Source organism: Python bivittatus, unplaced genomic scaffold (genome assembly GCF_059951505.1).
Source record: "Python bivittatus isolate LINGU-HERP-01145 unplaced genomic scaffold, Pbiv_v1 ctg000080_np1212, whole genome shotgun sequence".
In the NCBI taxonomy this organism is placed as follows: domain Eukaryota; kingdom Metazoa; phylum Chordata; class Lepidosauria; order Squamata; family Pythonidae; genus Python; species Python bivittatus.
This window is the reverse complement of record NW_028277035.1, coordinates 7,201,898-7,217,847: the sequence shown is the minus strand read 5'-3', so window position 1 is coordinate 7,217,847 and position 15,950 is coordinate 7,201,898. Positions and strand designations below refer to the sequence as shown.

General features: G+C 37.9%; 1 protein-coding gene across 6 annotated transcripts in view; it reads left to right on the top strand.

Moving 5' to 3' along the window:
• The window catches only part of QTGAL (queuosine-tRNA galactosyltransferase), a 185,979-nt gene that overhangs the window by 156,837 nt on the left and 13,192 nt on the right, over positions 1-15,950 (top strand). For all 6 annotated transcript variants that reach the window (XR_015794690.1, XR_015794688.1, XR_015794689.1 and 3 more), the window contains 2 exons: positions 7,144-7,212; positions 8,674-8,748. Coding sequence is in view for 3 of the 6 variants with exons in the window: in XM_088133457.1 (XP_087989583.1) it covers positions 7,144-7,212; positions 8,674-8,748 (144 nt within the window). In the remaining 3 variants the exon portion in view is untranslated. The remainder of the gene's footprint in view (positions 1-7,143; positions 7,213-8,673; positions 8,749-15,950) is intronic.

Sequence of the window (15,950 nt, the reverse complement as noted above, 5' to 3'; positions counted from 1 at the left end):
TTCACTTCAATATTATGGTATTTCTTTCTTGCTTTTCTGTGTTTGGAAGTTAAAGTAGAAAGTGATAAAGCAGAAGAAAGAATCTCTTCCTGACCCAGTCAGAACTCATGTATGTTTTGGATTCTCTCCTTTGTGCTTATTGTCCTGAGAGATTTCAGTATATGGCTACATGTGTGCAATCCAATGACACACACTGGATTAGAAAAATGGAGGAACTCTCAAGATTGAGCATGGAGTGAGGCTTATCCAAAGACCCGCTTGAAGTCCAGCTCCAAGGTCAATTGCATTGATTCAGAACAGAGAGTAGTGGCTTACTGTGTTACATTTGCATCATTAATTATTTGTCCTGTTATTTTGGATTCCTTTTGGCTTGTAGAGCTCAATGATATGGGCTGGGTATATACAGAAATTAGGGTTACCACTTTTCTTTTCTTTTTACTTTTCTTTTCCTAATCCTTTTTTTCTTGCTGGCTAATTCAGTCCACCAGGACAGAACTGGCCACATGTTTAAGCGGGGTGTTCAGTGTCACCCTGCAAGTAGGAAGAGTTTCCTATGCCTAAAGTTCTCTATTGAAGAAACTTCCCTTGATCCTGGAAATCTCTGCACGTAGTCAGACTCATATAACATTTCTGGGAAAGTAACTGAAAGATGACGGCCTTGTAGTTCCAGAAGAGACTCTTCTATTATTCAAGAGATCTGCAACTATATTCCAGTCTGAAACATTCTGTTGCTGGGAAACATAATCAGGAAGGTGCTGGCCTTTCAGCTCTAGAGTCACTATGCACTTTTTGGAAAAATTCTTATTGGGAAAAGATATGCGGTTGCAAGTCAGTGATTTGCCTGATGATCAATAATACTGATTATCTGGACCTATTTCAGTTCACAATTTAGCCAGCAAATGCTACTAAAACTGCTTTGGTCACCTTGGTGGATTACATATGCCAGAAACTAAATACACTAGTTCTCCTGAATTTCTTATTGGCTGGTGAGATTGTGTCTTGCACATTGTCTTGTATAGGTAATCCTTGGTTAACAACAGCAATTGGGATCAAAATTTCTATCACTAAGTGACACAGTCATAAAGTGCAATGTCATATGATTGCGCCACTTAGCAACGGAAATTCTGGCACTTTTGGTTGCTGCTGTTAAGCGAATCACCACAGGTCATTAAGCGAGGATGTCACGTGGTCGCCATTTGCAACCTCCTGCCAGCTTCCCCATTGACTTTGCTTGTAGGTAGTCAACAAAGAAGGTCTCAGATGGTGATCACATGACCGTGGGACACTGTGACTAACATAAGTATGAGGACTAGTCATAACTACCACTTATTCAGCACTGTCATAAGTTCCAATGGTCACTGAATGAATGGCTGTTAAACAAGGACCACCTGTAGTGTTTTCAGTTCTTTTTATTGGATCCTGTCCAGAAGATAGTTTAACAGACTACTGTTTCTTTTCTGGAGGAAAGGGACCACATGTTTCTATTGACCTGTGGTGCTCCACAAACTTCTTACCCCCCTATTAACATCTGCATGAAACCATTGAGGGAAGACGTCTATATTTTATTGCTTTTTAATATATAGCTCCAAGTAAGCAATCAGTACACTGCATATGCTTAATACTGGATTGAACAAAAGTGAAAAAGCTGAAATTAACTCAGCTAAGATGAACATCTGATGATAAGTAGAAAACTGAACTCCTCAGACACTAAGTTTGAGTTTGTCTTGGATGGGGTTGTACCTGCCTCTAAATGAGATCCATAGCTTAGGAATGTTCTTTGATCTTCAGTTATCATTAGATTTGTAGGTGGTGACTATAGTGAGGAACATTTTCACAGAATTAATGATAATGTGCCAACTGTGATATTCCTGATAGATTTGTCAACAGTCCTTAATTACTGTATATCATGACTATTGCAATGGACTCTATGTGGGACAATCTGTCAGAAGTGCTAGAAGTTTGCAGTTGATACAGAAAGTGGCAGCTAGGTCGCTACTCAGTGCAAGGCACAGTGCAAAATTTTGAACTGGTTGCCAGTTGTTTACTAGACATAAAAATGCCTCAAGACCTAACCAGCTGATAAACCACTTCTGTTATGAAGCTGCCTGCCTTTAAGATTTACAGGACAGGTCCCTTTGAATTGGGCTTGCTGTCAAAGACTCTTCTATCTGCCCCATGGGAAACAGCTCTCCTGCACATTGCTCCCAGCTATGGAATACACTCCCTTAATAATTCACATGGTCCCTCCTCTCTCAGCATTTAGGAAGTCTCTAAATATACAACTCTTTCTTCAGTTTTTTAATTGGTCATTTTTATTAACATTCATGCTACATTTTTAATCTTTTGTATTGTATTTTAAAATTTTGTTAGCTATTCCTTGAGCAAGGAATAAATGAAATAAAAGCATATACATGTGCAGAAGTCAGAATAATCAAAATAAATTATTTCAAAATCAATCAACTTGTGAGAAATGCTACCACCAGAAAGGAATTTTATGGGCTATTTAGAAATAAAAAGTAAAAAAAAAAATACTTACTTCAAACATCAGATTTGCAGATAAGATTTTTAAAAATACACTAAAAATGTATAGCATGAATGAAAGAAATGCCGGTTTAGAATGAGTGTAAAGTGACTGGGAAAAAAGAAAATATTGCAGAAGTTACCAGAAGAGCAAAATTTGCACTGTTTATTTTTTTCCCCTCAATACAAGGAATACTTATTTTAAGGGATGAGTTTATGATGAAGTTAGTTTGTATTTTCCTTAATAGTATCTCTAATAATAAGTAATCACTTGTGGACATTTTGCAGACATTTTCTTTAGGTCTTTGTTCTCTGAGAAATTTTACATAGGTCATACAAACATAGGCATGAGGGCCTATTGCTGGGGGGGGGGGGAATTTTAAACATTGGTTAATTGTGGTATTCTAAAAATGAGTTTGATTGTGACATTCTAAGGAACGCAGTTCATATGAGCATCCTACCCAGATCTCTTCTGATTGCATAAACAATTAGGCACACATTTCTTTCCTGCTTCTGGATGCATGCTACTTCTCCTTTGTATTATTTCATTAAAAAGTAAATAGTGATGGCACAAAAATAAGCGAATTAAGTTGAGGACCACCCATGTGAATATAGGTTAGTGTAGGAAGTATCTGAGATTGCTTGTTGTTGCTGTAATGGTATCTGCACTACTGATCTGTTTCTTCAGCACTGTGAGTGATTTGAAGTAAGAAGAAAACCTTTCAAAATATGCATTAGACTGTAGTATTTCTAGTAGTAAAATCCATGTTGCTTTTACTCTGCTTCTTTGCCATGTTGATATACAGTGGGGCAAAAAAGTATTTAGTCAGCCACCAATTGTGCAAGTTCTCCCACTTAAAAAGATGAGAGAGGCCTGTAATTTTCATCATAAGTATACCTCAACTATGAGAGACAAAATGGGGGGGAAAATCCAGAAAATCACATTGTCTGATTTTTAAAGAATTTATTTGCAAATCATGGTGGAAAATAAGTATTTGGTCAATATCAAACGTTCATCTCAATACTTTGTTATATATCCTTTGTTGGCAATGACAGAGGTCAAACGTTTTCTGTAAGTCTTCACAAGGTTGTCACACACTGTTGCTGGTATTTTGGCCCATTCCTCCATGCAGATCTCCTCTAGAGCAGTGATGTTTTGGGGCTGTCGCTGGGCAACACGGACTTTCAACTCCCTCCCAAGGTTTTCCATGGGGTTGAGATCTGGAGACTGGCTAGGCCACTCCAGGACCTTGAAATGCTTCTTACGAAGCCACTCCTTCGTTGCCCGGGCGGTGTGTTTGGGATCATTGTCATGCTGAAAGACCCAGCCACGTTTCATCTTCAATGCCCTTGCTGATGGAAGGAGGTGTTCACTCAAAATCTCACGATACATGGCCCCATTCATTCTTTCCTTTACACAGATCAGTCGTCCTGGTCCCTTTGCAGAAAAACAGCCCCAAAGTATGATGTTTCCACCCCCATGCTTCACAGTAGGTATGGTGTTCTTTGGATGCAACTCAGCATTCTCTCTCCTCCAAACACGACGAGTTGAGTTTAGACCAAAACGTTCTACTTTGGTTTCATCTGACCATATGACATTCTCCCAATCCTCTTCCGGATCATCCAAATGCTCTCTAACAAACTTCAGACAGGCCCGGACATGTACTGGCTTAAGCAGGGGGCACATCTGGCACTGCAGGATTTGAGTCTCTGGCAGCATAGTGTGTTACTGATGGTAGCCTTTGTTACTTTGGTCCCAGCTCTCTGCAGGTCATTCACTAGGTCCCCCCGTGTGGTTCTGGGATTTTTGCTCACCATTCTTGTGGTCATTTTGACCCCACGGGGTGAGATCTTGCATGGAGCCCCAGATCGAGGGAGATTATCAGTGGTCTTGAATGTCTTCCATTTTCTAATTATTGCTCCCACAGTTGATTTCTTCACACCAAGCTGCTTGCCTATTGAGATTCAGTCTTCCCAGCCTGGTGCAGGTCTACAGTTTTGTTTCTGGTGTCCTTCGACAGCTCTTTGGTCTTGGCCATAGTGGAGTTTGGAGTGTGACTGTTTGAGGTTGTGGACAGGTGTCTTTTATACTGATAACAAGGTCAAACAGGTGCCATTACCACAGGTAACGAGTGGAGGACAGAGGAGCCTCTTAGAGAAGTAGTTACAGGTCTGTGAGAGCCAGACATCTTGCTTGTTTGTAGGTGACCAAATACTTATTTTCCACCATGATTTGCAAATAATTTTTTTAAAAATCAGACAATGTGATTTTCTGGATTTTTCCCCCCATTTTATCTCTCATAGTTGAGGTATACCTATGATGAAAATTACAGGCCTCTCTGATCTTTTTAAGTGGGAGAACTTGCACAATTGGTGGCTGACTAAATACTTTTTTGCCCCACTGTATGAGCTCAAAAATGTTACTCCCTTTTTGTGTCATATTAGTTGGTTTTAATAAAATAATACTCCCTCCAGTCCTGCTATGCTGCCTCATCAGGAGCAGAGGGGTGACTTCCTGGAAAAGATGAGTGAAGAACACTGGGAGTTTATGCCACAAGCATATACGCCTAGCAGGGTCACCGAAGACATGAAGGTCATCTTAGCTGCCCATTTCTTCTTTTAAAACTGGTATTTAATAGCACTGTGAAAATGTTACATGATAACTGATCTTTATTATACTGAATTACGCAAAATATAGACCTCAGATTGCTATATGGAGGGAAGCATCAGGCCTTGCCTGATGCTTCCCTGTAAACACAGTAAAAACTGGATATAGAAAATAGAGGTCTCTTTAAAATAGATAGATAGATAGATAGATAGATAGATAGATAGATAGATAGATAGATAGATAGATAGATAGATAGATAGATAAATAAAACTTGCTTCTATTTAGCTCCCAGTTTGTGCAGTTGCCACATTTGTATTCATTCTGTCATGCTTTTTGTTGTACCTGTCCTTATGTGAATATACAGGTAAAGAACAGGTCATAAAGCAGGGCTTCCAAATGTATTTCTTGTGCCCTTTATTGAAATGCTTTTGCAACATGTTCTATGAACAAGAGAATTGATGTGATTGAAATTTGTATCAATATTGTATTCCATGAGAAGTTGTAGATAATTCTGTCATTCTGGAAAAACAGTGTAACTCTGTACAAGAACATTTTCTATTTCAGATGCATCAGGTGCATGCCATATGTGTGCTGCGTGAGATCTGGGTGTAAATAACTAAAATGTGTTTTTTCTATACTCTTAAAATAGTCTTATCATATAATAAGGAGACAGAGTTCACAATTCAGTAGTTTACATCAACATAGAAATAAGTGGCTTCAGTGTGCTGTTAATGTAGCTTTGTCTATGGATGCTGTTTTGCTAAAAACTCAAGATATTTTTAGCTTCTCTGGAATACTGATGACAGCTGTAGGGTAACTAAAGCTTGGGTCCTTATGTTGATTTCTGCATTTTCTGCATTTTCTATTTTTATGTATGCATTTTAGTCTAATTTACAGCTTAGAAATTAAAACTTGTTCAGTTTTCCAAGCTCTAGATTGTCTATTGCAGCAAAAAACAAATCTGAAAGACAATATTTATTACTTGGGAGCTCATCAATAATTTTTTATTTTAACATGCAGTTGTTGATTATGATTTTTATACTAACTATGAATAATGAGCCATCCTAGACTTACTTGTTTGTTTTAGATACAATGTATATTTTATATATATAATACACCTCATTTAAGGACTGTTCACAGTTACGATGGTGATGAAAAAATAACTTTACAACCAATCCTCACATTTATGAGCTTCACAGGTCTGTAAAACAAAGGAAAGCTGAAGTAAGATCATAAGCATAGTTGTGGTTTTACTTAGTGACTGCTTCACTTAACAACCAAGTTACCGGTCCCTACTGTGGCCTCTAAACGACGATTATATGTACATGTGTGTGTGTGTGTGTGTGTGTGTGCATGTAACAAGATTTGATGACATTATATGTTAATATATCCTTTACTGAAGGATTGATAATGAAGCTCAAGCTCAGATACTTTGGTCACCTAATGCGAAGAGAGGACTCTTTGAAAAAGACCCTGATGCTGGGAAGGATTGAAGGCAAAAGGAGAAGAGGGTGGCAGAGGATGAGATGGTTAGATAGCATCACTAAAACAATGAGCATGAAACTGAGCAAACTCAGGGAGGCAGTGAAGGACAGGAAGGCCTGGTATGATATGGTTCATGGGGTCACGAAGAGTCAGACACGACTTAATGACTGAACAACAAATATCCTTTATTATATAATTTTTATAATCATGTCAGTTGTGGTTCATTGATCTCCATTATGGTTTTATTTATTTTAATGGCTTTTTGCTGTTAGTGTTTTGGTTACTTATTTGTATTTGCTTCTTGTTATTTTTCACTCTGTGAGCCGGCCCACAGTGATGTATGTGAGATGAGTGGGTATATAAATTGAACAAATAAATTGAACAAATAAAATAAGGAAACCACAGCTCTGCATTAAATAGCCCATCTGCTGTATTGCATGTATACAGCACACAGTCCAACAAATAGGCCCTCTATCTCCTTAACAATAGAGGAACATACCATTTCTTTTTTCTCTACCTCTCCCCTTTAGGTAACTGCATTTTGTGATGTGGATAAAAATAAAATCACTAAAGGATTTTACACGTATGAAGATGCTAAGGTTGGTAATACTTTTGGTTTAACTATCATTATTTGTGCAAACAATGTTTTTATCATTATGGGGGCATAGTGCACACAAAGCTGCACAAACTTTTAATATATTGGAGTTGAACTTATATGAGGAATTACACATTCCTAATGGAAATATATTTCAATCAGAAATACAACTGCTATATAAACTGGAATTAAATATGCCAAATTCAGGGTGTATTATTAAATACAGGGTTCTTCAGTGGAATCTCCTTATATTTTACAAGCTGTCCTTTTGGGCCCAGGAAATATTTACCTTTAAATAAACAGAAGTTTGTATTCTATTGAATAGTAATTCTCAACCCCATGAGCCTCCAGAAGTGAGTCAGATTCAGAAAACTACCAGGTGATCAGAATATATTTTATACCACATTTTATACAGCATGTCTTTATGCCAATGGATAGTTCATCTTTGTAATATAAAAATTGGTTTGAGGTTAACAATTGGCTTAATGCAATTTACTGCATAGGTTCACAAAAATCCCTGTGATTTTGGTATGGCACCAAATGAGTTGACCATAGAAGGTTTTGGCCACTAGCTGGCACTCTTTATTCTCCTTATAAACAACTATCATCGTGAATGAAAGTAAATAAAACAGAAGAGAAAGGAGTCTTCAGAACAAATGAAAAACAAAACTCAAATTTCAAAATAGAACATTAGCTACTTGGAAATTCCATCCTACTATTTTTCTTTTTCCTTTCTCCCCCAAAAAGTGTCTGTGTGGTGGAATATAACAATGTACAATGAATACAATAGAATAGAATGGAACCGGGCATTGTAAATTAGATTCTCCTATACTAAGAAAATATGTCAATAAAAAAAGTGATGCCCCAGAGACTAAAGTCTGAATCCTGCTCCTGCTGACTCACTTGCTGCTCACTTATGAGAGTCTAGGCCTATGATCCTATTCAGAGGCCAAAGGAACATTAAAGGAAATTGGGTTGCCACTGGATTTGAGAAATAGTGTAGAGTGGGGATGAAAGGAGTTCTAAAAGAGGTGTTGTGAAGCAAGGGAATTTCTTCACGGAAGCCCGTCTCCTGATCTTAGGCAGTTAGGAGACAATATCACAGGAACAGAAAGAAAGCAGACGATCTTTTCCTTTCACTTGTCTTTTCTAGAGACAAAACAGGGAAAAGGATTACCTTCTGAGTCCAAGCCATGCATTGATCAAGTTAGTATTTTTGCATTTACACACACACGCACACACACACGCACACACACCCCAGATGCAATTTCCAAACTAGGTATTTTGCAACAAGAGAGTGATATATAAGCCACGGGGGGAAAAAAAAGACAAGGAAGCAGTATAAAGGAAAATTTGCAACCGCAGAATGAAGACTATTTCAGAAACTATGCTATTTGTTGTCATAAGCTCGAAGGGACAGCTATAGTATATCAACTGACCAAGAAATATGCTGATCTCTATTCAGGAAACTTCCAAACCCAGAATTCCAATTCTGCATTTCAAAGAAGCTTCCCCACCTTTAATTATTTGTGTGAAATTGGTGAGTATAATTTTGAGTTTAAACCAAGTATGTGAAATCTACACTTTTTTCCCATTTGTAATAAAGCATATTTTAAATGATTATTTAGACCATGGCTTTTCTCATCCAAGATTAGAACAATTTTTCAAAGAAAGGAATGAAATTTGGGCTGATTTGGGGGTGGCCAGACACACACCAATCTTCTTGGTGATTTGGCCTACCCTCAGCCTTGTGTTAAAATTGTGTTCACTGAAGTCAAAACACACAGTAGAGTTTTAATGTATGTAATTGTGTAATGATTTATTTAAAACTGCATCTATCAATGCATATTAAAAATTCTGACTCATTCATTATATATATTCAAGGTATTTTCAAGGTGTTTGGTGCTCACTTTAGCAAAGAACCCATGATTCCAGGTTTTGTTTCCTAACCATGCTAGCTCTTGCTCTATATTAAAATGAACCCAGAGGATCAAGCTTATTTTAATACATTCCTGATCTTTATGAAGAGATGTATCGAGTTTCTACATATGTTAAAGATGCTAAAAAAGAAAATGTCCAAGTCAGAAAAAGATTGACTAAATGTGTGATTTAACCTGTGCTGTTTCTTTTTGTGGAATCAAAATTGGATATGATTATGTGGACGAATTAATCAAGCACATGGTATCTTCATTTTCTTTTCAGTTACTTATCTAACTAGAAACACTTTCGTTATTTCACTGCATGTATGTCAGAGAGAATAATCTTTTCTGCTCTGCCTAAGCCATTCTTCTATCTGGAGCTGAAAGACAGGGCTCTTTTCACCAACAGAAGAAATCAGTATGAAGTCTGGCCAGGCTGTGCCTCAACACTAATTATAAATAGGGTTGACTCCTGGATATTGTACCTACAAGAGATGAATGTATTTTTCAACTGATTTTGGCAAACATAATTTCACCAACTCTAGGAATAGACAGGGAACAGATGGCATCAAAATGACTCTCTTCCACTGAGATCTGATGCCATGTCAGATAGGAAATGTTTTAGGCAAGTCGCTGTCCCAAGCGTTGGTTCCTCTCCCTCAGTAGTTCTGGGGTAACGCTGACCTGGTTTCCAGGGTTGTTTAGGATAATGTAAGTGTATGTGGTGTATTTTGCATTCTTAAAATACTGTATCAGTGTTAAGTAATGCAATTAATTACAAAATATACTTGAATGAATAACTAAAAAGGAAGAAGGCAAATATTGGTTCCCAAAGCCTGAATTGATTCACAGGATAGGATTCTTTTAGTATCCTATCAGGCTTCTCCTCTCCAGCCATACCCCAGTTTCAATTATTTCTTTTAAAAAATACCAATTTCTTCTCACTGTCATATATATTGGGCATAAAATACTGTCTTTTGTCTATTGTAAAGTTGCTTTGTAATATCAGTAGTGTAATAATAACCCCCCTCTCCATATATAGAACTTAGTTAAATTTCTGAAGTACTAAGAGTTTTTTTTTTTTTTCCATTCCCTTCCACACCCCATTCAGAAACACTCCAGCACAGCTACATGACATGCCAGCTGGAAGTGTGTCCTTTTATTTGCCCTCCATTTTCACTTTGCATATACTGTTTCATGCAAAATTGAGATAGATGATAGACAGACAGACAGACAGCTCTTTTCACCAGTTCTCTACTATCAAGTAAAACTGACTGTGCTTTCTAATGATTGGCTAAGTCATTTCATTGCAAGCCAGATGGTATGGGAAATGTTTTCTAAATTAGTTAAAACTTGTTCAAAGGAATTGAACTTTTAATATGATGATATTATACAGACTAAGGATACCAATTCCAACTGAGATGTATTTCAGGGCCTCTGGAATTTTTGTTTCTGCAGAGGACACAAATGAAGATGAAAAACAAATCTACTTTGTTGCAGGGTATTTAATTTCCTTCAGATATGAAATCCCACTTCCCCTCTAGTCTGTGCTAAAAGTTTTGAAGGAGATGAAAGGAGATGAATTGTATGAAACCCAGCAGATGAATGACAATAATGAGGGATGCAGGAAGATGGTGAGGAAGAAAATACCTTGTAGGCAGCCTACAAGTGATAAATAGGACGATGTTTCAAAACTATGTCCCATTTCAGATCCACAATTCAAGAAACATCCTAACAAAGAGGAATTCAAAAAATTATGAAAAAAAGAGCACAAACAATTTAGAATGCTTGTTTTTGCCATAGCCCTAAAAAAAGAAGAACCACCTGCCCACCTGCACTTATAGCTTCTCTATTTTTAGCATTAGTATCTGTTCTCTAGCTAGTTATTATATTGGTGAATGCCAGAAATAGGATATTCTCAATGATAGCCCTTCATTTATAGAATTGACTTCTTCCCCTCAGGCTCATGTGGTTTCATCATTAATAGTTGTTTTAAAACACCTTTCATCTACACGGTATCACCTTAATGGTTATTTTAGATTTGCATTGATTTATTTATTGCTAATGCAATATCTTATAAGGAATTTTAGAATAAGACTTAGTTAAGTTTGCTAATAAAAATAAAAGAAGACCAGGACATGCAAATAAAAGGCATCAGTAATAAACTTCTAGAATAAAAAATAAATAAGAAAGCAATTTCTATGTATTTAAAACTGACAGAAAGCAGAGGCAGGAAAAGAATTGTTCACTGAATTCCTTGAGGATCATGTGAGAACATGTGGATTTAAATTACAGGAAGGCAGGTTTAATGTTAGGAAATGAAATGTAAGAGAACAAGTTATGTGGGGATGTTGTGCAATCTCCTTTTCTTCTTGGTGTTCTTAAAGTAAAATGCTAAACAGGTATTAGCAAGGGTTCCTTTCCATATTGTAGCAGGACTTGGATGGAGGTGGTGCACCCCTCCTTGTCCAGTTAGATCTTTAAATAGCATTTGATACCATCAACCATGGTATCCTTTTGGATAACCTCTGAAGATGGGGAACTGAGGGCACTGTTCTGCAATGGTTCCACTCCTTCCTGACTGGTCAGTTGTAATCACTCTTTCATCAGAAAAGTTGAGTCTTTGGACCCTTCAATGTGGCATGCCCTAGAGCTTGATCTTTTCCCCATTCCCCAATTCAAGATGCCAGTTATCATCTGTAAAATGAATTATGGCTCAGGTCCCCATTTCCTTCAGAACTATAAGATGTAAAAGATATTGAAACTACTGTTAACATTAAGACTCCATTCCCACAACACATTCAATCTGGTCAGCCATTCTGTGATCATGTTAACTGAATCAGATGTCACCATTTTAGGAACACAGAGTCCTTGCTTACTTTCTCTAAGAAGTGCCTGGTGTCCTTTGCACCCTTGCAGAAGGGCAAGCCATCATTACATCACCAGTCCCTCCACTGCCAGTCACACAGGCAGCAGTAGGAGTGGAAGGGGATGGAAAATAAGTGAAGGAAGGAAAGCATTTTTGTTCCTGGTCGCAGTTCCTTGAAGAATGTTCAACTGTCGTTCATTTTGGCCACTTGTGCTAGTAACCGCCCAAGCAGTCCCTCCCCTTTACCTCTAACCACTTTGCCATTCCCATCCAACCACAGCTCCTATTCCAGACAGAGGGAGAAGACAAGCAGCCAGTGGAAATGCTTGATTGTCTTGTCTGTCAGTCCACTCTCCGCAAAACAATCCCCCAAAAGAAAAAGATACAATAATTGCAAGGAAAACAAAGCATTTATGAGGGAGAAAAGCAAAGGCAGAGGACTGAGCAATCCCCAACTACAACAAGCTTCAGAAAGGTAGCCAAGAAGGAGGAACAAGTTAATAGTTACTTTCCTTTTGATTTCATGGAGTGTCTGCAAGTAGGTTCAGTTGCTCCTGTAGCCAATGTATATTAGGGAGGGTGGTTCAGTAGCTACCAGGACTCCAGAATGACAACTTGGGTTTTTCCAACTTCTCATTTCCTTCTGCAACACCTTTTGGAGGACTATGTAGGCAAAAACTGGGTTTTAGTGTTCGCATGATATGACTGACTAGGTTGAATTAATTTAATTGCATGTGATGGGTCTCTGTAGGCTACATCAACCCTAGAGGGGTGAGGTGGGGACATAACTCTTGCTTATCTGATTGTCGCTTAGTAAGAAATGTGTGAATAGAAATAAGTTAATGCAGTCCACTGAGATGAATGAAAATAGTAAAACTGTATAATGGTTCTATTAAGAATATGTACCTGCGCTTGCAAACTCCAGGATTGAGTTCAATGTTAAATTGAACTTGTTCTGTTGAGGTTGTTAAATATGGTTTTGTGGTGAGTGTGGGTTGCTGTTTACATGTTTCTGCTAATTATATGGAGTCTCTCGTTGCCATAGAGCAATCACCCTTATGAAAGTGCAGCTCACAAGGACAGTCTGAAGGATATGATGCCATCTTGGATGACCTAAAGCCAAGCTGGAACGCAGGAAGTAGCTCACTAAATTGTAAAATCTAAAATTGGAGTGGAGACTTCAGTAAGAGCACGGCTTTGAGGAGTCTGACTAAAACAAGCTGTCCTGTGCTTTGGCTGCTCGGCAAAATCCATCACCCCTTTCAGGAATCATTGACCTATCCTAGAAAATGTGCCTGAAAGCAGGAGATAGGCTTTCTTTAGCTAATGCGGTTGGAAGGGTTGGCTATTTGTTTTGGAAACACTTTAAACCTTTGGGTAGACCAGTCACCAACTGTGCAGCACACCTTCCATCCTGCAAGTTAGCTTGTTCTGGCATTCTCTTAAAAGTCCTACTGGTAAGAAAAAATAACTGCTCAGTGTGTTCTTACTGGGTGTTTCAATAAAAATATACAGCATATGAGGAAAAAGGTATCAGCTAGTCAAGGAAAGAATGTTGCTCTCCATATTTCATTGTTTAGATTTCTGTAAAGCCTTGAGAAGAAAAGAAATCATCTGCAGTTGAAAATTTTTAATCCGGTGTAACTTTGCCCAACCACTGAGTTTTAATATCCTTTGTATTGCTTGTATTCAGGAAGAGAAATACACACTTCCTGACTAACCATTATATTCATTTCTTTGTCCATGCAGTTGAACATACTTTACATATTGCTATTCATATCCCAGGTTTCTGCAGTTAGATTAGAGGTTCCAGAACTTAACCTGGGTTCAGTTTTCTTTGAAAGAGGTTACTGGAGGCTAATCATGTTTTAAAACACTTGCATTCATTAACAAATGAACTGATAGGTGGCATATATTTTACCCCAAAGGTCTTCCAGTTATGCCAGAGCTCAGTTTAGCTTCCTGACTTACTATCTGCCTGTTTTTACATCATTTCCTTTCTTCCTTTACAATTAGAGGCTTTGCTAGCAAGAGTGAGAAATCCCTTGTTCAAGCTTTAGTGCAATTATGAGTTCTCTCTTAGCTTTAACTTGCCATTTCGAACATGAGAATAATGATGGCTTTCCACAGGGAGTGCTATGAGATTACTGAGGGTTGATGTGTTTTGAACACTTTGAAAAACCTGCATAAATACTAAATGTTACATGTGCTTTGCTGTTCATACACAAAAGCAATAGCGTCTTTGTTCTCACTAATCTGAATGATGTATTCTTTGAGGCTAATGCTGCTGCAAACATGAATTACAAGTGCTCTGAAATTAAGAGCTCAAAATAAATGCTGAAGTTGAGAATGATGTCACCTGATTTACTTGCTGATGAAGTATAGATGTGAGAGATATGTTATCATAACCTTATATGGCAAAAGAGAGGCAAGTAGACACAAGGTTCCTCTTCATACAGTAAACTGGAGGAGTCACCTTTAACCAGAGTTAATAGTCCAATTGCTTGTTGAAAGGTTTCTTTCAATGAAGAAGCCATTCATTAGGCAAAATCCATCAGACTAATATGTTAAGCTGTCACTGCTATTATGCTGGCTAAGCTGCTTGAAAAAATGCAGTTCCTGTGATTAAAAATGAAGTGTTATAACAGGGCTTTCAGGATTTTTCTTCAAGCAGGTCAGTCTTTCATATATATTGCTAAATAGCAAAATATCAGTTGGCTGTTACTAGTGGGTAATACCTAGACTGGGTAAAAGGCTTTCCTCTCATCTTGCCACCTCTGTGTGTCATTTCCAGGATCAAATTCTCCATCTATTTGTTGTATTTCCCACACATGAATCCTTCTTTGATGGTTCAGTCTTCCCTTCCCCACTTGCTAGACCATTTCTCTAAACAAAGTCTATATCCAGGCATGCCCAACCAGACTCCACCTGAATCCAAGTCTCAGACTTTGCTGTATGACTCACCCTTATGCTCAGCAGGTCCTATGGGAATCACGAGAAGACACTTAATCAAGTTAGCTAAGACATTAAATGGTCAGTAGGCTCTCCTTTGATGCTACTTGCACCTTCTCCCCTTGAATCCCCCCCCCCATTTGATGACCATTCTTTGTCTCTAAGGTAATGATGAAGAGCCAAGGTCATATCTAGCTGTGAGAAACTGAGGGAATTCCTTTGTGAATACCCTCAAACATTAAGGTTCCTAATATGTTAAAATAACTCACTCTGATCAGTTTGAGTTAGTACAGTCTATACTTTGTTTTATTTTAAACTTCAGCTGACAATTTCTGAAGGCTCTCTGCTGGATTCTTTAATAAGTGTATTGAATTGAGTATTGAAATGGAACCATAGTAGATTGATAAGATAGTGGTGTGGACCTCTTTTCTCTTCTGCCCATATAAGAAATACCTCTGTGGAAAGAGTTATTTAGCCAGCTGAGACAAGATATGTGTAAATACTTCTAGTGTGCACATAGAAAAAGTTACTTAGCAAACTTTGTAGATTGCCATCATTGTATCACCCTCACATGTAAGTCTTTTCTTTCTGTTCCTACCAGTAACAAGATAACAAGGGTAGCATGAGTTCCCTAATGTTACACTTGCTAAGGTGAGGGGGAGCTTAAATCCCATAAAATTATTCTAACCAAAGGATCACTTACTTGATTTCCCAGTTACTGATCAAAGATGGCATCAGAAACAGTGCCTTGTTTTTGGCGGAATCAGTTATCTGGGTTTCCCAGTTATTGACCAGAGATGTCATTAGACTATCTCCAGCTGCTGTCTGCTAGGAACCCAGTCTTTGTTAAAAGCATCTTTGGCAGAGGGTCCCCTTTCTGAAGTTACAACCAAATCATCAGTAAGATGTGCTACCAAGCTCTCTCCAGGTGTTATTGTGTATATTCCCTGACTCTTAAGTATAAAAAGTTGGCAAAAGCTTCCAGACAGCTTGACTCTCTGT